At 37.0% G+C, this 19,060-nt stretch overlaps 1 protein-coding gene across 5 annotated transcripts in view; it reads left to right on the top strand.

Moving 5' to 3' along the window:
• NF1 (neurofibromin 1) overlaps window positions 1–19,060 on the top strand; it is an 86,405-nt gene that overhangs the window by 8,616 nt on the left and 58,729 nt on the right. For 4 of the 5 annotated variants that reach the window (XM_068415907.1, XM_068415906.1, XM_068415905.1 and 1 more), the window contains exons 2-16: window positions 16–159; window positions 2,558–2,641; window positions 4,915–5,105; window positions 7,400–7,506; window positions 7,767–7,834; window positions 8,079–8,154; window positions 8,670–8,827; window positions 9,474–9,647; window positions 9,825–9,947; window positions 10,241–10,315; window positions 11,476–11,607; window positions 14,634–14,768; window positions 15,334–15,447; window positions 16,602–16,681; window positions 18,008–18,131. In XM_068415907.1, the coding sequence (XP_068272008.1) occupies window positions 16–159; window positions 2,558–2,641; window positions 4,915–5,105; window positions 7,400–7,506; window positions 7,767–7,834; window positions 8,079–8,154; window positions 8,670–8,827; window positions 9,474–9,647; window positions 9,825–9,947; window positions 10,241–10,315; window positions 11,476–11,607; window positions 14,634–14,768; window positions 15,334–15,447; window positions 16,602–16,681; window positions 18,008–18,131 (1,785 nt within the window). Of the gene's footprint in view, window positions 1–15; window positions 160–2,557; window positions 2,642–4,914; window positions 5,106–7,399; window positions 7,507–7,766; window positions 7,835–8,078; window positions 8,155–8,669; window positions 8,828–9,473; window positions 9,648–9,824; window positions 9,948–10,240; window positions 10,316–11,475; window positions 11,608–14,633; window positions 14,769–15,333; window positions 15,448–16,601; window positions 16,682–17,567; window positions 17,652–18,007; window positions 18,132–19,060 lie in introns of those variants that run through there. The other variant, XM_068415908.1, reaches the window with a different exon arrangement.

The following is a 19,060-nucleotide window of genomic DNA, read 5'->3' as shown; positions in this document are numbered from 1 at the left end:
CTTATCTCTTTGTAGCTTCCAATAAAGGCTGGCCAGCAGAATACCCACACCAAAGTCAGCACGGAGCACAACAAGGAATGTCTCATAAACATTTCCAAGTACAAGTTTTCCCTGGTCATCAGCGGTCTCACTAATATCTTAAAAAATGTTAATAACATGGTAAGTTTTCTCATTTTGGATTGTTGGGTGACTTTTCAAAATGGTTGTTATTCATATTATATGATCTGCAGAGAGTCACTTGAAATTTAGTCAGACTGTTGCTTGCCTTGGGTTTTTTCTTTTCATCCTCATGTGCTGAAGTTCACCGACAGCACTGAGCTGTTACATGTGAAGGTGATGAGGTGGTTGTGGCAGAGAAATCTAAAGGGAGATAGTGGTTTAGGGGAGTCTTCTGTGTGTCCTGGGAACGGTCTGCAGCTGGGAGGGTGTGTGGCTGGGTAGGGGGTGGGTACAGCACGGTACCTAATACTGCATTGGGTCTCTGAGTGATGTTTAGATAGTAGTAGAATGCGCTGCTTGTTGGGAGGTGGGGAAGGTGCTTCAGCTAGCTGGGGAAGCAGTGCTAGCAAAGTCTACAGAGGAGGAGTGCTGCATGTATGAAAAAAAAAAAAATGTATTAACAACCGGATGAATTTCGGTCAGACCCTTGTTAAGAAAAATCTTTGAAAACAATCTTGTCTAATGCTGCCACTATAAACCCCTGCCTCCAAAGGGGTGCCTTACTAGTCGGTAAGAAAAATGAATGAAAAATGTGTGGGAGTGATACATATCTCTTCCATTTACTGTTCGATATGGATCACAGCCTCCCATCAAACCGCTTCGTGCTGATACTTGAGGACAGTAGACTGGTGTGAAGGGATCAGATTCAAGATGATTTTTCCACAAGTTCCCAAAGAGAAATCTTTAGGGCCAGGTATCTTGGTAGATGGTTTCCTTCTGCATACTGGTTTTTTGTTCTGCCTCCAACGGAACCATAAAACGATGCCTGAAATCCATCAAAATGTTTGACTCATCAGCATCACTAAAACTGTCATTTAAAATAGATCTCGGTGGAACCAGAGAGAAAACTAGAAAGAAAAAAAACTAATGTGGATGTCCATACTATCAACTCTAGAAAAATAACTATTACCATCAAGTTGGGTGAATAGAAAGTTTAGGAATCCTTTATAAGGAGAAAGGGGCAGTTTGATATTTATTTTTTTTTTCCATGGAAAATCTGGTTTTGGATTTGTTTTTTTGGATTTGTTTAGTTCATTGAGTTTTGAAGCTGTGTGATTTGTGATCGTGTGAAATCTCCACAACCAGGTAACAGGACCTGCCAAACTCTAGCAGTACTTTTTTTGTATGGTTTTAGTAAGGTAGTATGGAGTGAGCTCTTTGGATGTCAGTTGTATAGAGATGTGCATCTGCTGAAACACTACAAAAAACTGATAAAATCAGAAAATACGTTGTCCTGCTGCTAGGGATTTTAGGCTGCTTAAAGCTACTTGTAATCCCTTTTGAGAGAGAATTAGGTAAACTCCATAGGCATGAAGGAGTGTGTTGATGTGTAAGATGACTGTCTGCTAAATGAGAAAACTATACAGTTAAAACAAGTTTCTGTATATGATCTATAGATTTTGAAAGGAAAAGACCTAGCTAAAATGTCAGTGAAAAATGTCAAAATTTGCTTTGCACTGAGGAGTAAGACTTAACATTTTTTGTGTTTGGTGGACTGAGCTGCTGTATGAATAAGCAATATTTTTGAAGGATTTCTATAGCTGAAACAAACCAGACCAATAGACTGTCATAGTGGTCTTATGTTTAGAAAAACGTCTTGAGAGTTTGTGCTCTGCTGAAGCTTAGACTTAGCTGAGGTAACCTCTCCTGTGCTTTAGAATGGGGCTTCCTCTGGGTGACTTCTCCATGTGCTCCACGCGTAGGCAGTAGCACCGATATATTTTTGACCAAATCTTTTCTGCTTTATTTTGCTGTCTTAATATTGCTGGCACCAGTCACTGTTGTTGGCAGTAAAATCGGGTGCTAGCTTAAACACCCGATGGAGTTCTGCCTTCATCCCAATCTGAAGTGTGGCATCTTTTTGGAGGGTCTTGTGTGTTTCTTCCTGTGGTATGTGCTAAATTTTGCAACACACTCATAAGCTTGTGGATATGAATTTGTTGTAACATCAGTTCTATTAAGATGTTGGCAATGAAATACATAATTGGAAAAGAGTCAGCAGTAATTGATACCAAAATAGTTTCTGAAAAGGTATAACCTTCATTTCTGAATAAATTACAGGCCCGATGAAGGTAAGGGACTGCAGTATACCTCCGGTCTTACTTTGCGGTAGCTGTTTGTTCCTTATTAGATTTGGCATTGCAGACTGGATAACGATATTTCTTTAGCGATAGGTTTTAATTCCTATTTTAATGTAATTTTCCTGGCTTTATTTCTAAACTCAAAACCAGAGCAGTAAAGGAGTCATAACTCACTGTGCCACTCTGCAACGTTACTTTAGTGCGTCACAAGTCAAATGTCTGTGTCTTAGATGAATCCATATCCTTTCAACTTCTAGAGAATATTCGGAGAAACTGCTGAAAAGAATTTATATCTATCTCAGCTGATTATCTTGGATACACTGGAAAAATGTCTGGCAGGGGTGAGTAGACTGGCATAAGCGATTGCTAAGTGGAATCAAATGAGTTAGAGAGTACAAGTCAAATGCTTGTGTGTCTATTATTACTGATACTAAAGTTAAAACTCATCTGATTTAGACCAAACTAGGATAGATGCTATTTAAAAATACTAAAACTTTCTATAAATGCAAGTAGTTGATATAATTGATAAATCAAGGGTTTGTGGGGTGCTTTTTTCTTGTCTAAAATTAGTGGTCTTTTTTCAGCTAGATAGATTCAAATAAACTTTTGAATTTGCTCTTCCCACTATTGAGCTAGTTTGTGGAGTTATAAAATTATTTTCTTCTAATAATTTGTTAAAAAGAATTGCAGACAACTGTACTCAGAGACATGTGTTAACTGGAGTAAGGGAAGACACAAACCCAGATGAAGAGTTAGATGTGGTTATGAAGATTTTTTAAACTTTGAATTCTTGTGGCATATTCTGATCAGTATTTTTTTAATAGATGCATCAAAACATTTTCATCCCACAATTTAAACCAAAAAAGTAATTAGACAGTAAATCATGTTAAAAGAAGCAGATAATTCAGTACAAGTATTTTAAGTTTTATGCTACTAAGTTTTCTGCATATACTGTTGATTTTTCTTTAAATTTCTTAAAACTTTCGTTCAGTGAAGTAATTTTTTGACGTACTTGTATGCACAGCAGAAACTTTGCTATCACTATTCTGAAGATGACTTTTGCAGGTGTTTCCTAGATTACATTAGCTAACCATGCCCAGGCTTCCCCTGGGAGTCCAGGCCTGAGGATTCCAGTCCGAGCTGCGCTGCAAGGCAGCTTGCTGTTACCTTTGGGATGTAAATGATTGTACAACTTTCTGTGCTCAACTGTGTAATTGCAAAGCCAAACTTCACTGTGAGCGAAATCTGCAATGGTTTATTCCTTTAACAAGAAAGGAATTTTTTTTTTAAAGCTGTATTCCTGGGTGAATGTCATGAAATCATCTAAGCTCTTTGCTGTTTCCCTGCAACAGTTTTTGAAGGTTCTTTCTTTATAAGGTAATGACCTTATTATGGTTAGATTTGTCAAGCGACATATCTTTTATTACAGTACTAAACCACTCTGAATAATTGTGGATTCTTCTAAATTCACAAAAGATCCAGGTAAATAACGTTTTCCAGAATAATTTTCAGCTTTTACAGCTGAGGTAGATACCTCTTTTTGGCACTTTTTGTGTCTTTGATGCAGTGAGTCAAAAAAAACTGTTTTAACTTCAGGAATTAATTATTTTAAAATATTTCTTATATGCATATTGTTTGAAACGTTAGTGGTTTTTTCCTGATAGATGTTGATATTTGAACAGCCTAAAATTGCGCTGAATACTTCTTGCTTTGTCAAGTCAAACGAGAGCAATTTGAGCCAGTATATGCTGAATAAGACTGAGCCAAAGCTCTATACAAAGAGCGTTGTGTTCTGCGCTATCTTCAGACGTATTTCTTGCTCGCTGTTCTTGCTCAATGTTTCATCAAGTTCTCATGGCAACAGGACTCAGGTCAACTAAGTGGGAGTCTCTGAAACTTCCCAATTCCCTATGGTAAATTCATTGGTAGAATTTTAGAAAGCTTTAATGCTGACCCTTCTGTTAAAACTTGCTCTTAGTAGAGCAAAGTTACACTTTGAATTCTTTTGTAAATAGTTTCCTTATGTCTCATACTGTGCAAACTGGCAAAAATCAGATTTTTGGTTTGCAGGAAAGTTAAGCCGGTTTTGACTCATAGAGCAATCCCAGGCAAAAGCAAGGGAGAAGCACCTCTTTAAGTTCATTTTTTAATATAAAATATTTGCTGTCAAAATATAACGGTTAGAATACTACCCAAATGATAAGTAAGGGTGGGTCTTTGCCCTTTGAGCTTCCATTCAAAGCTGAGATAGTTAATGCTCTACTGCTCATACTTTGCACAGACAACAGGGTGCATTCGTCACAACAGAAGTGTGTTTTACTTCAAAAAGTAGTTTGATACTTTGCTTGATACCTGATGGCATTGATCAACTTGCTGTCCTGCATATCTGGGAGATGTAACTGAAAGCATAGTATGGTTTGAATGCTACAGGTAGTGGTTCAAATGGAAAGAAGCCTTTTCTATGGAGACTACTGACACTAGGGCAGTGGTAGCCTGCAGGCAGAATTACAAGTTCAGACTCAGGTCCTGTGCCTACTAGTGGCACATGCTCCTTTTTTTTTGCCTCCAAACCTACAAAATGGAATTTCGTGAAAAACTGAATGTTTATTTTTAGCAACCAAAGGATACCATGCGACTAGACGAGACTATGCTGGTAAAACAGTTGCTGCCAGAAATCTGCCACTTCATCCACACTTACCGTGAAGGGAACCAGCACGCAGCTGAGCTACGCAATTCTGCCTCTGGGGTTCTTTTTTCTCTTAGCTGCAATAACTTCAATGCTGTGTTCAGCCGCATCTCCACCAGGTAAGTGTTTTTCAGTTGCCTGACTTAGTGTGTTAGAAGATCTACTAAATACTGGTGTCTAGAACATCTGTCGTGAATTGTAGTCTTCCTAATTTCAGAAAAGTTAACTGTTTAAATGATATTTGACAAGGTAGTTGTCAAGTGAAACTCCCTCTACCTTTCAAAATTTCACTTGAGTTTCAGGGTACAAAATGGACCTGTTTCATATCCATTCTAGGTTCCTGCCACCATATTTTCCGTGAGCTGCGTTTATTGCTTTTTAAATCTGCTCTCATAGGTACAAGTCAAATGCTGTTGTAGAGTGAAAATAATGATAACTCAGCCGAATAAGTTGAATAAGTTCTTGTGGGTGCAAGGTATTTTGGAAAAAAAATGGATGCTGAAGATAATGGGTTGTATCCATTTACCTTTGAATTTAGAATGCAAAATTTCTGATTGTCTGCAGCTCTGTTGGAGCCCCAAGGCTGTTTTCCTTCCTGATTTTTCCTGCTTGAAGGCTTTTATGTTAAATCTGTCTTATGCCTGAAGGGGACAAAACAGCTGGACTCTGTGTTAGTTGTTGGAAAAGACCCATCTGTCTTCTGACTTGAGTTTCACAGCACATTTACTATAAAAATATCTGTTTTTTCTGCTGTTCTAAGTGAGGAGAGACAGGCCCAAAGTTTCCATCTATTCTTTACTCTTTTTGCCCTGTTCCAGGTCTTTCTGATGCTTCAGCATTTGCGAATCCGCTAGAGTTGTGCATTAAGCTTTTTATTACTGAAATACTTTGATGTTTTTTGAAAGTAGCTTGAAGTAGCCTAGCTCTTACCACACGTTGTTACAGCAAACATCTTCGATTTATTAGAAGTGGAGCTTGGGCAGCCTTATGTGGTCACACAGCAAAGAGTGTGCCAATTTAATTGAAACAAAGATTTATGTATTCCTTGTAATGTAAAAACAATTCCATTCCAGCATTTTGGAAAATATTTACATTTTAGAAATCAGTCTAAAATTATTTAATGATTTGAAATTTTAAATATTTTAAAAACTTTCACAGAGCCTTTAATAACTTCTGCTTCAAGAACATAGACTTGGCAGCTAGCATGGAGGATGTGGTTTTACTCAGTAGGTCGATTTTGTTTTGTTGCTTATGGAAATGGAAACAATTTCTTTTGCTTCTTTTATAGGAAGTATTTTTCAGTTGGAATTTTTTGATAGTCTTTGAATCTAGTCCATGGATCTATATTTATTCATATGCCTGTAGCATGGTTTAGTTCTTTAGCTCCAAAGCCCTTCCTACCATCCTTTGGAGCTGGACCATAGTGCTTTTTCCCTAACCTGTTTTTCACTCCAAGGTGGCTCGTACATCAACAGTTAAATATTTGACCAGTTGTTGCTGATCTCCACAGGGGTCAGCTTGCCGACAGTTAGCATTGCTGATCTTTTGACCTGTGCTTCCTGTTTAGGCATATTTCTAGGCCTTGTACAGCAGCTGGGGGATTTTTGGCACGAAAAGCACTGCAGTGGGGACCTTCCCATTCCCAGGGAGGGCTGTTAAGTTTCCCTGGCGTTGAAGAAATGAAGAACTGCTTTTGTGTGTAGTACTAGAAATCACATTCCATGTGTAAAACACATCTGTAGCTTTGGAACAAGACATGGCAATCTTTAGTTTGTGGGAACATATGATTTAGTTATTAGTGACTTAGTATCTGATGAGATGTCTAGTAAATAATCTAATACAAAAGTGTGAAAAGATGCCATTGTGTTTAAAACGGTGTGATTAAACTTCATCCTGTTTGTTTAGGCCAGAAAACCACGGACCTTCGTTAGCTTACAAAGAGTGGCTGTAGGTCACTTCAGCGATATTAAGTAACATCAGTCAGTGCTTTGCTCTTGAGAAATCAGCTGGGGCAAGACTTGCTGTTAAGGAGCAGCAGTCTAAAGGTGTCATGATTCCATTAATTGAGTATTTAGTTGAAAAGATTCCAAGATTACTGCTACAGCATGGTAGGTAACAGAAGGATTTAGGCAAATCTTGGGCATAAACAGACTATCACCAGTTGGTGTTGGTATCTTGGAAGATTCATCACTGGTATTTCTAGATCCATTTTCAGTATGAGGATGGAATAAGACTATTATAATATTAACTCTTAATCATGCAAGAACCATCTTTCATTTCTAAACTTGGAAAAGTTTATCTGAGGAGATCATATAATATTCCCATGGTATTCAAATGTACAGAATAATAGGTGTGTGTTCGTACCTATCTGACGTATCTGATTGAGAAGTTAGTTTACTTTGCATATTTTTAGATTACAGGAACTGACTGTTTGTTCAGAAGATAATGCTGATGTTCATGATATTGAACTTTTACAGTACATCAGTGTGGATTGTTCGAAACTAAAACGACTCTTGCAAGGTATGATTTGAGCCAGTGTTTTGAAATATTTTTATCTGAATATGGCTAGTAAGAGATGACACAATGGTATTGATATGTGTATCTTTTTATTGCTGTTTTACTCCAAATAGTCATATATTTACCAAAATATTTAAAAATACTGAAGTAACATAAAGACATTGGTTTAAAGATCACTTTGCACTTCAAATGTCTTTTATAATCTGTGTTGCTTTTTAGAACCAAGTTTCTTTTCTAAATGCAGAAATGTTTTGCCTTTACAGAGACTGTATTCAAGTTTAAAGCCCTTAAGAAAGTAGCCCAGTTAGCTGTTATCAATAGTCTTGAAAAGGTAACTTTTAATATTTATCTTCTGTTTCATTGCTTATTTGCAGACTTTCTCTAATTTAGGAATAGTTGCAATTCAGTAATTTACTATGAAATATAAGTTGGTGCATCCCTTCGATGCATATGTGTTTTGCAAGAAATGTTGAGCGATTAGCAGTAAGAGTAAAATCTCTCTTCGTTTAAATACATAATTCAGAAAAAAATATTTTTAAGCTCTGGAATGTAAAGATGTTTTGCATTATCTGCAGGCATTTTGGAACTGGGTGGAAAACTATCCTGATGAATTCACAAAGCTGTATCAAACACCGCAGACAGATATGGCTGGTAAGGCACAACAAATGACACAGCGTTCAACAGTTGGTTTCTCAGAGATCCCCCCATTCACTTCCATTTTGTGCCCTCTTTGCTTCTTGTGCAGCCTGCAAATAAGAAACAAATTTCTGTCAACTTTTGTCAGGGCAAGCGAGGATATATGGCTCTCTCTTTTCTCTCCTGACTCACCTTTTAAAGAGATTCAGTTTGTGGTTCACAACACAAAGAAATAAACCCCAAAAGATGGAAACTCTTTCCATAGATATTTTTCATCTTGATACAGGAAAAAAACTTAGAGAACATCACTTGTATTTGTCTCTAGTCAAAAAGAGAGGAGAATTTATATTTTCAGGTAAACCATGTCTTTAGCTGGGTTGAGACCATTTTATCCCCAGTAGCATACCAGTAATGTGCAAAACAGAACTTTTTTTTCTGTGTAGGTGGAGCTATCCCCCTGCTCTTTTGTACCTGTTTTTACCTTTTAATTAATAAAATTGGTATTGAACTTGGGGTTTTATTTTATGCAGATTGTGCAGAGAAGTTGTTTGACTTAGTGGATGGCTTTGCTGAAAGCACAAAACGTAAAGCAGCAGTTTGGCCACTGCAGATCATACTCCTGGTGCTGTGTCCAGAGATAATCCAAGATATAGCAAAGGATGTGGTAGAGGAAAATAAAATTAACAAGGTAAGAGAAGAAAAGTGTCTGAGTTCTGTTTCTGATTTCTAGAGGATGCTTGTTTTTGCTTATTCTGTATTTCAGGTATATTTTATTTTGTCTTTCCTGCCTAAAAAGCACATTACAATTGCGTATGTAAATTTATGCACCCATTTTAAGTTCTCACCTAACATACATTCTTTCGCTGTCAGTAACTCGTACAGATAGCATGTCCCAAACAATGTAATTTCAGAACTTTTACATCTCCTTGGAGATTTGAATCCCAGTGTTGTGATTTCCCCTGCCTCCACCAGTAGCACACTGAGCATTGCTTCTCGCTGGCCTTTATTGTACACTGTGTGTACGGTCTGTTCCGTAATCGCAGTACCTGTAGCAGATGTTGAATTTGATGTGGCTGCAAACATTATGGTTAAGAGTAAACAACCTTCTATCTTTGTGCCATTCTGATTGCCCTAGATCGTTCAAAATGAATGTCTTTAATAAACATAATGCTTCTCCAGAATGCTGCATCAAGCTGGTTTTTGCAATCCAAATATCCATGATTTCTGATCAGAAAATGCAGTGTTGTTTGTTTTTTAGTAATTAAGGATCTAAAACCCCTGACCACAGATTACCAAAGCTCTGGTTATAACTATTACTGATTTGAATTCTGCAGAAGCTGTTCCTGGACAATCTCAGGAAAGCACTCGCGGGCCACAGTGGGAGCAGACAGCTGACTGAAAGTGCTGCTATTGCTTGTGTTAAACTGTGCAAAGCATCTACCTACATCAACTGGGAAGATAATTCCGTCATTTTCCTCCTAGTGCAGTCCATGGTAGTAGATCTTAAGGTAAAAATGTCTGTTTCCTAATTGCAATGAAATTTGAATTTTAAAATACTGAAATAAACTTTGAATTTCTCCTGAATTGAATACCGTAGTGTTTTTCAGTGGAAAGTTTTGTATTGAAAGTAGACAAGAATAATCTTGGTATCTGATTTTTATATTTATTTTTTTTTAAATATATAGAATTTGCTGTTTAATCCAAGCAAACCTTTTTCAAGAGGCAGTCAAAATGCAGATGTAGACCTTATGATTGACTGCTTAGTTTCCTGCTTCCGCATAAACCCTCATAATAACCAACACTTTAAGGTGAGAACACTACTTACTGGTAAGTCATTCTCCTCATACTATTGATGACCTGTCAATGATAAAAGATATGCTAACAGCAGCTGGAAGCTCATAAATAAGTTCAACTGTATAAATATCCCTTAGTAATAAATCCCTGCATGTTTTTATAGATCTTTTCTGATGAGACTTTCTCTTGTTTAGATTTGACAGCTTTGTCAATTTAATAAAAAGACTCCAGTATCTTATTCAGTGTGATAAGAAAGATGGCAAAGACAAAGATGTTCCTAAGTGGCTTTTATATATTTTTATTGTAGATCTGCTTGGCACAGAATTCCCCATCAACATTTCATTATGTACTGGTAAATTCGCTCCACCGAATAATCACAAATGTAAGTTCTGAAAGCATTTAATCAGCCCAGCAATCTGTGGCTTCTATTCAAATCAATATCTGCTTATTAAATACCATTTGAATACTAGACCAAATCTTATTGCCTATATCCATGCAGCAAGAGTTGCTTACTAATGAGGAAGGGCATACAAGTCTTTGTTCACACTGTCCACTGGTTGGATTCCCAGTTTGAGAGCTTGTATTCCAGTATAAAATTTCAGTACAAATATGTTTTAATACCCTCTAATGTAGGATGACAAATGAATCTTGTGTCCTCTGGTTTTACAATAGGTACTGTTTTATTGATACATGAAAAATACTCTCGGGACATGCGTAGTTACACCACCTTCTGCTACTTCTAGTATATTGACATGGGAGCTTAGGGCAAGAGCTGCCCTAATGGTTTTGATCAGGGATTTGATCCAGTATGAATTTAAATAGTGTAAAATTGCAGTAAATGCTGAGTGCCAAAAATACTTAGAAGGTTTGTGTAGTTGTTAATCTTCAGTTTGTTATTGTACTTTTAAGTCCCTAAAATACAGCTTTAATTTTTATACTGTTCAGAAATACTTTCCTGATCAGTATGAAAATAGAATCAGTGAGTGTTGAGCAACCAACTTTACTGAATTTACATAACATTTTCTGTTTGATTTATCCCAACATTGTAACTAAAACACTGTATTTAAAAAAAAAATATTAGGGGAGAAAATGCTACTGTAGATGTGGTGGTGTATCTGTGGTGGAGTAACACAGCTTTTCAGATACTATCAAGCACTTAAAATACAAATGTTCCACTTTGTTTAGTGTATCACAATGAATTGAGGCACATTGTTTGTTTTGAAGTATTATTTACTGGCATTCAGTCACCTGAAATCTGCCATGGTTTCCTGCATTTGTGGTTTCAGTGTTTGTGCTTGTTCAGAAAGAAGAGTAATGTAGTAAGCAGCTAAGTTGGAATTATTACTTCTGTTACAGCTCATTTAAATATTAGTTGTTTTATGATGAGAATGCAAAATTAACATATCAGTATTACTGTGTAAAATACTCATGTGTAAAGGTTGGTTATACTACAGCTTTTGTAACTTTTAGATGTCTAAAATAGATCATAATCTAACTCCTATTACCAGTTTATGGTTTGAGCATTTCTGTGTTTCATTCCAGTCCGCGTTGGACTGGTGGCCCCGGATCGACGCCGTGTACTGCCATTCCGTGGAGCTCCGCAGCATGTTCAGCGAGACGCTTCACAAAGCTGTTCAGGGCTGTGGGTCACACCCAGCAATCCGTATGACTCCGGTAAGGCTTCCAAAGAAGCTGTTAAAACACAAACCTGTTGTTTTTGCTGTGTCTCCATTCCATTCCAGCTTTTTTATTCATTAACTTTAGACTGGAAACTAGAGGGGGGGAAGAACATTGCAATCCAAAAAGCAACAGAGAGCCGTACATGCTCTGTAAACCTGCAGGTTTTGGTGTGTTGGCTGTTTCTAGTCAGTGAGTGATGTATGTTTCTCAGTTTTCATGCTACTTTTAAACTGGCAACGTAGAAGTATTTCTTCTGTAACTGTCCTCTGTGGCTAACTGTTCATTTTAAGCTTTCTTGCTGTGAATAGCTAGGTAATGTGGCCACTCTTTTTTAATCTGAAAAATAAAAGCATTCTGCATGTGAAGATAACTTCTGAAAACTGCAGTGCTTTTACCATGATTGGCATGAGTATTTCTTAATTTCTCTGGCTTGCTTTCTCTTGAGCAAGTTGACTGTTTGGTTGTAGTGACAGCAACAAAGTAAAAGATTTTTCAACCATTATGAAATAAAGTCAATATTCTTGTTGTCTTGGAAAAAGTCTTGAGTAAATTCAAATTTGTACTTCATCCAAATTTTTGTAGTAAGTTCACATGCAGCTAGCTGCGTTGCCTTTCTTCTGAACTTTCCATTTAGGACTTCCAATGTGTCAAGTGAACGTGGTTGGTTGTTTTAGAAGGCCTAAAATGATGCATGAAAATATTCCTGTTGGGCTTCTCAAGTGAGAGCAAATGATCCAAATACCTTTAGTTGAAAGCCACACCATGTTTAACTTGCTTTTTACATGTATATATTCATCTGTTGAGAAAATAGCAGGGGTGTTGTAATGGCAACTCTGACATTGATTGGTGGTGCTTTGTCTTCTGCTTCTTATTTTCCGTTCTTATTGGCTGCTGTCGCTCACATGGTCAGATGCCAACCAGTCACTGTTTTGCATGGCAGTGGGCCTCTGTTGCTGTAAGTATGACCCATTGTAACTACCGCAGAAAAGCCTTTCCTTGCTGTGACTTTTCTGTGCATAGTTACCACTGCAGTCACCTCACTTCACCTGGGATACAAGAGGTAGCATGTTTTACATGGGAGTGTAGGACTGGAGGAGACCTCTTCAGTGCTGCTCTTGGCAATTGCAAGGCGCTCTCTCTCACAACCGGCTGAGGAAGGAAAGGCTTTTTGTTGGTTCTGTTCCTTTCCTTCTGACCCCTACTTTTCCATCATGATGCTCTTTCAGAATCTCCCCGCTCTCATGGTTAGAAGTTTTCTAATTTCCAGCCTAAACTTATGTCTAATTGATCCCCATTTGTTCTTGTTCCAGTGTTGTCCGTTAGCTGCAAACCGGTGTTTACCCCTTGATGTACTTGCAGAGAGCAGTGGTGTCCCTGCCTTTATTGACAGTCTTTAGTTTTGATTGTGTGAAGTAAATAAATCACTTCACAGAAAAAAATTATCTGCTTTTGCCACGTGCCTCTTCTCAGAATTCCCTTAACTGTAGCAAACTAAGATTTAGCACAGAATTAATTACCTCTGCCACTGTGGTATCAATTTCTTGATCAGATAACTTTTTATGGGGTAGATTTTATTCTGCATATTTTCACACTATTTAGCAAAAGAGCATGAAGTTCCAATTTCGTGTAGAATTTAATTATTCAATGTCATATCTCTTCTTCAGTTACCTTGAGGATGATTTCATGCTAGGGTTTTTTTTTTTGTTCAAAACTTGTAAATTTAGTGAAAACGAAGAACAAGTTCATGTCATTGTTTGAGATCTTTGCAAATAATACACTAGATGTAATAGTTTAAAAAGTTGAGTTTCTAAAGAGTGTTGTATTCTGTCTTCTTGTGAATATCCACAATGGCAGTTTTTTTGTCTAAGTTAGTCTCGTAACTATTTTGATAGCTGTAAGCAAAAATACTAATTTAATCACTGCTGATATAAGATTAGAATTAATGAAAATGTAAATTCTGTGAACTTATTGGAGAGAAATTAAAATCTTTGGTCTTTGGACATAACAGGGAACCAATTAACACAAATTCACAATTTTTTAAGTGTATGTATATATGTGTGTATATATATAAACACACACATATATAGTATTTTTTACAGACTTTAGTATGCATCCAAATTATCTTGTGTTGAGATGAAGAAGCTGCAGCCGATTGCCATACGACAGGGTGGTTCACTCTGGGGGGTTGTGCACACTGTAGGCTTGAAGCGTAAGCTCAGTTTTTGAAATCCTTACAAGTGGTAGTATCCATGTACGCTTATTTCGCAGCCAGCACCGTGTGTGACTGTTAAATGCACTGGTCATATTGCTGCCTGGATTCTGGTCTGTGAACAGCAGTGGCAGGATATGATACAGTTCACCGTGGAGTCAAACCAGAATACCTGATGTGCACTCGCAATAAATACCTTAAAATGCCCTCCATTTCACATGAGTAAGTTGACTGGTACAGCAGTAATTTACTGACTTTTCAGATGAAGCTAGACTTTTTAGCTTAAGCGATGCACTGTGTACCTTGTGAAGACTGAAAGGTGCATTTTTCAGAGGCTGTACAGACGAAAACACTATCATCCTGACTGTGATTGTGGCAGAAAATAGAAAGAATATTTTGACTTTGGAAAAAGATTCCCTGCTCTCTCATGTATTCAAGCTTACTCGGAAACATTTGTTTTTATTTCTTTCTCAGACCAGAGAAAATCTCTCTAAATTCTTATTATTCTTTTTATCCATTTTTCTTTTGCCACAGTTTGTCTTATGCAAAAACTTTTCTTACTGTCCACATGCAGCTCACTAAAACAATTCTTAAGTAAACTTTAAAGATGTAATAAAGCGATAGCACATGCATAGGTAAAGGGGGATTTTTAAGTAGAAGGCTATGTGACTATACTTGAGTGAATTTAATATGCTTTTAAAGTTTTTCATGAATTATAGATTATAAAAGCAATACACTTTGTAAGATGTTTAATTGTAACTACTATGCAGACTATGTTACTGACGACGACTGTGATTTTTCCTTCCATCAGAGTCTTACATTTAAGGAGAAAATGACAAGCCTTAAATTTAAAGAAAAACCTACTGATTTGGAAACCAGAAGCTACAAGTTCTTGCTGTTATCCTTGGTAAAACTGATCCATGCTGATCCAAAGCTTTTGCTGTGTGTAAGTACATCATAGTATTCATTCATAGTAAGATTTACTTTTGCAGCTACTAAATGAATAAAAATTAAAAACATAAACCTGGCATCTAGGATACTTCTCATTCTTTTCTCTGGTTATAATGCTTCTGTTCTTTCAAAGGGAAAAAACAAAACCAAAAAGAAACTGTAAGAAATTTTACAGAACCAGAGCAACACAATGAGAGAGAGCATAAAGCTCTAACTCTGGAGGGGGCATAGGGAGGGAAGGAGAGGGGAATAGAACAAGGAGAAAACTAAAACAAGGCAGGGGGAAATTAGTCATTACTCATTTCAATGAGTAGAGACACAGATGTGCTCTTAGATCTTCCATTTTCCCAAGTCTGTTTATTGTTTAATTCAAAAATCTTCAGTTCTGTTAAAGATATGGTGTGCAAGGGGTATCATAGCTTAAAAACAAATGAGACGCTCTCCTAAAGATCCAGAAATCCCCCTAGTTTAATTACAGGAATGCTGCTGTAGCGATCAGTAACATGGTCAGTCATTAGGAAGATTTACAACTTAAACTTGCTTTCCTTTTTGCTGTTTAGAACCCAAGGAAGCAAGGGCCTGAGACACAAGGCAGCACGGCTGAATTAATTACAGGCCTCGTACAGCTTGTTCCACAGTCCAGCATGCCAGATATCGCACAAGAAGCCATGGAGGTAAGGGGTGCATGTTCCCTATCCCAGATGATTAGTACACAGACAAATCAAGGCCTTTGTAGAATCTCTGAAGTATTGATTAGCTACGAAGTTCTGTGTCTTAGAGTTTGGTCTTGGTTGATCTGTTTCTAAATGTCTTCTTGCACGGAAAGTTTTATAGGAGAGGCCTGTAAGAAAATTTTAAAAAGCAATTCATGCTGCCTCTTCTGACTACCCTGCACCTCTTAATACGGTCTGTTCCTCCCTGGTGTGGATGAAATATAGTTTGACAGTTCCTCTGCTCCGTCTTTGCAGAGAGCACCATTAAGCTTGCCCTTTCTCTACTATGTTTCCTAAATGGCTTTCCACATTTCTGTCTTTAACTTGTATTTTCACCAAAGTGAAAATTTATTTGCCTGCATATCAGGCAACTCCACGTAATAGGTGAGCTGAGAGGAGAGATTTTGTTTGCTGTAGTTGTTTGGTGTAATTAAGGATAAACATCTTCTAATAAATATTTCTCTGTTTCTTTATAGCCTTTGACCAGTTTAATTTTTATCAGATGTGTATTTCTTCTGAAAATCCTCTTCAGCTAATTTATAAGTAGTTGGTTTTTGAGATTTTTGTAGTTAATCTGACTAAATCAAAAGCAGAGATTAAAGTTTTGGCCATAGTTCACCAGTGAATTCTTAGATATGGTCAGAACTTATTCTTACTTAAGTTTTTGCTTGTGCAGGGAATGGTTGCAAAGAGCAAAGTATTTGCCTGTCCTGACTTGGCAAAGAGCTTAAACTACAGAAATTTTGTTCTTGCCACTAGAAGTTTATATCTGTAGGATCGGTTGCATTAATTTTTTTGCAGCTGGACATTAAGTAAATATTAGGCCAAAAGCTATCTTTTAAAAACATTGTGTCTGTGTGTCTAGTATGGATTTGTATGAAAATACAAGGTGAAACTTCTAGATTTGGATTATAAATATGTAATAAAGACTAAAATGAAATACTTCTGACACAGACTAATGATGAGCTCTTGTTCTTCTATCTAAAATCCTTTCTATATCTTTTGTTGTTTTTAAAACAATGCAATTACTGTGGGATTGCACCCGTTTCTGTGCCTATGCTGATGTACTGTGTACATTTCTGCCTTTAAGTGGAAGTGCTTTGTTTTGAATTCAGGCCTTGCTGGTCCTTCACCAGTTAGACAGCATTGACTTGTGGAATCCTGATGCACCTATAGAAACATTCTGGGAAATTAGGTATGTAAGTTAACTCTTGTAAATTAGAGAAATAGCTGTGAATGTTTTGGGAAACCTGTGCAACATCAGCATGAATCTGCAGTCAAAATTATTATGTGTGTTGATGAAAACATTTTATCTTCCTTATACTATAAAAATTTAATGAAAATATAACAAACATTTTGCTGGCTTTCTTAATGGCTCTGTTCAGCCTCATATTAACGTGGATAAATGAATATTAGTTTGAAAACTTAGAGGCTTTTCCACCTCATTCAGATGTTTACTACTTGTTTAAATTCTATTTTATCATTTGGGAGCTGAGGGAAGGTAATGCTAAGCAATTCTAAAAGTGTGGATTTGCTAATCTTGACTCTTAAGCCCTCACCTAAAGAAGGTGGTTGTTTGCCCTGACCTGTGATCTCTGTCTTTCCTGTGTATTTAAAGAATTTTATTCATTAAAGTCATCTTGCTTTTTATAACTCACAGCAGCTGTTGCGGTTGATTTCTTGGAGAACATTAAGGGAAATGAAGTTCCAAAAAAGTCAGAATTACACAAAATGCTAAACCAAAAAATAGAAATCTGTACTCAGATTTCTAAGAATTGCATGAGCTAACCAATTTTAAAAGAAATATCTGGTGATCTAACCTGAATTGGTGCAGGTGTTTGTTTTAGAAGAAAGGGAACAACAGTCTAGGAGGAGCACTCTTACCAGCATCAACAAATTGGCCTGCGTGACTGCTACGTATGGCTCAAGGGGCTTGTTATGGGCTAGGTTTGGGGCTGAGCCCTGCCTAGATGGTCAATAACTGAAACTCATTAATTTCTAATAGTAGAAATGAGTTTATGGTCTGTTCGGGCTGGGGATAAAACCCATTAAAACTGACACTAATTTGGACCCTTTGGCAGTTTTAACAGAGAGTGTGAGGCCTGAATGGATATGAAGAAGGAACATCCCTAGATGTGTTCCTTCCAGAACAGAGTTGAGACACGTTGTCAGAGCAGTGTAGGTAAACTTGTACTGCCCCTGTCTGTGCTGTATCTGTTCTGTGGGTCAATGGAGGACTTCTGAATCGACAGCCCTGGAGTGTGGACTTCTGACAAGTACCCAAATTGCTTGACTTCCTCTAGGGAGCTAAAAAGGCCAGCTGGGCGGTGGGAAGGGTCAGAGGGGAGCTTGTCATTTAAAGTACACACCTATATTAAATCTATTATACTTTTTAAAAATTATGCTAGTATATGTGTAGGATATTCATGCTAATTGCCTACTTCTATGTAAAATGTAGCGATATCTTCAAAAAATTTGTTACTAGATTATAAAGCTAATGCTGAATCTCATTTTGCTGCAGTTCACAAATGCTTTTTTATATCTGCAAGAAACTAACTAGTCATCAGATGCTCAGCAGTACAGAAATTCTCAAGTGGCTGCGAGAGATTCTCATCTGTAGGAATAAATTTCTTCTAAAAAACAAAGTAAGTACACGTTAACATCCATCTGTTAGGATCGTTAAAATGAATTGCTCTGTTTTGTCACTCCCTTTATTTACCAGGTTATTTTTGTGATTGGAAGTGATTTAATAACTAAACCTACACTTTCTGTCTTCTGATTTCCTCTCTGCTGAGCAACAGTGCTTTGTGAGGCACCCTTGATTAGAATTGTTAACTGAGGTTAGGTTTAGGATTTTTTTTTTTTGACTTTAGCTACACAGTTTGTTTTACTTGCCTGGAAAATGTATGTTTCGCAGAAACCTGGTGCCTGGTACCTATTTGCCTAATACAAAGGAAAATAGTCCATGAGGTGAGAAAAAGGTAAAGATAGTTATGATAAAATATACTTCTTCATGGATGAAATAGAAATTTCTTTTTGGATCTCATGTTCATGTGAGTCCTAGAATTCTGACTTGCTGCTTTCTGATAATCTCAGGAGACTTTTTCCAAGCCAAACACACATTGGGATGCTGTACTTGCTAGAATTAAAACCAGACTTGCTATATTACTTTTTGAATTAAAGATCTACTAGAAAAAATAAAGGGTTTCTGTTTTTTTCTGTCTTTTTTTTCAACTTTGGTAGCTCTGTTACTGATGGACACTGCTTTTTGTCTGTGTTGATGCTGAGTAGTAAGCCTTTTCCTTTGGTATCTCCAGTTTATACAAATATATATTTGTAAGATATAATCTCATGGATTGCAGCTGAAGACCTTTAGGCATTCTGGCTTTCTGTGAATTCAGGAAGACTCTTACATTTGGCCTCTAAATGGAAATCAACCGTCCTTCAAGTAGAGAATATGCTTAATATTATCATTCTCCTTCTAGTTAAGAAGTAATTAGTTGTTTTTAAAAAAATGTCTTTCGTCTTAGTGCTTAGAGGGTGTTCATTAATATCAGGATCAGAAAAAGATAAT

This window comes from Nyctibius grandis, chromosome 18 (assembly GCF_013368605.1).
Source record: "Nyctibius grandis isolate bNycGra1 chromosome 18, bNycGra1.pri, whole genome shotgun sequence".
Lineage (NCBI taxonomy): Eukaryota > Metazoa > Chordata > Aves > Nyctibiiformes > Nyctibiidae > Nyctibius > Nyctibius grandis.
The sequence above is the reverse complement of the archived record's forward strand: the minus strand, read 5'-3'. Positions and strand labels throughout refer to the sequence as shown.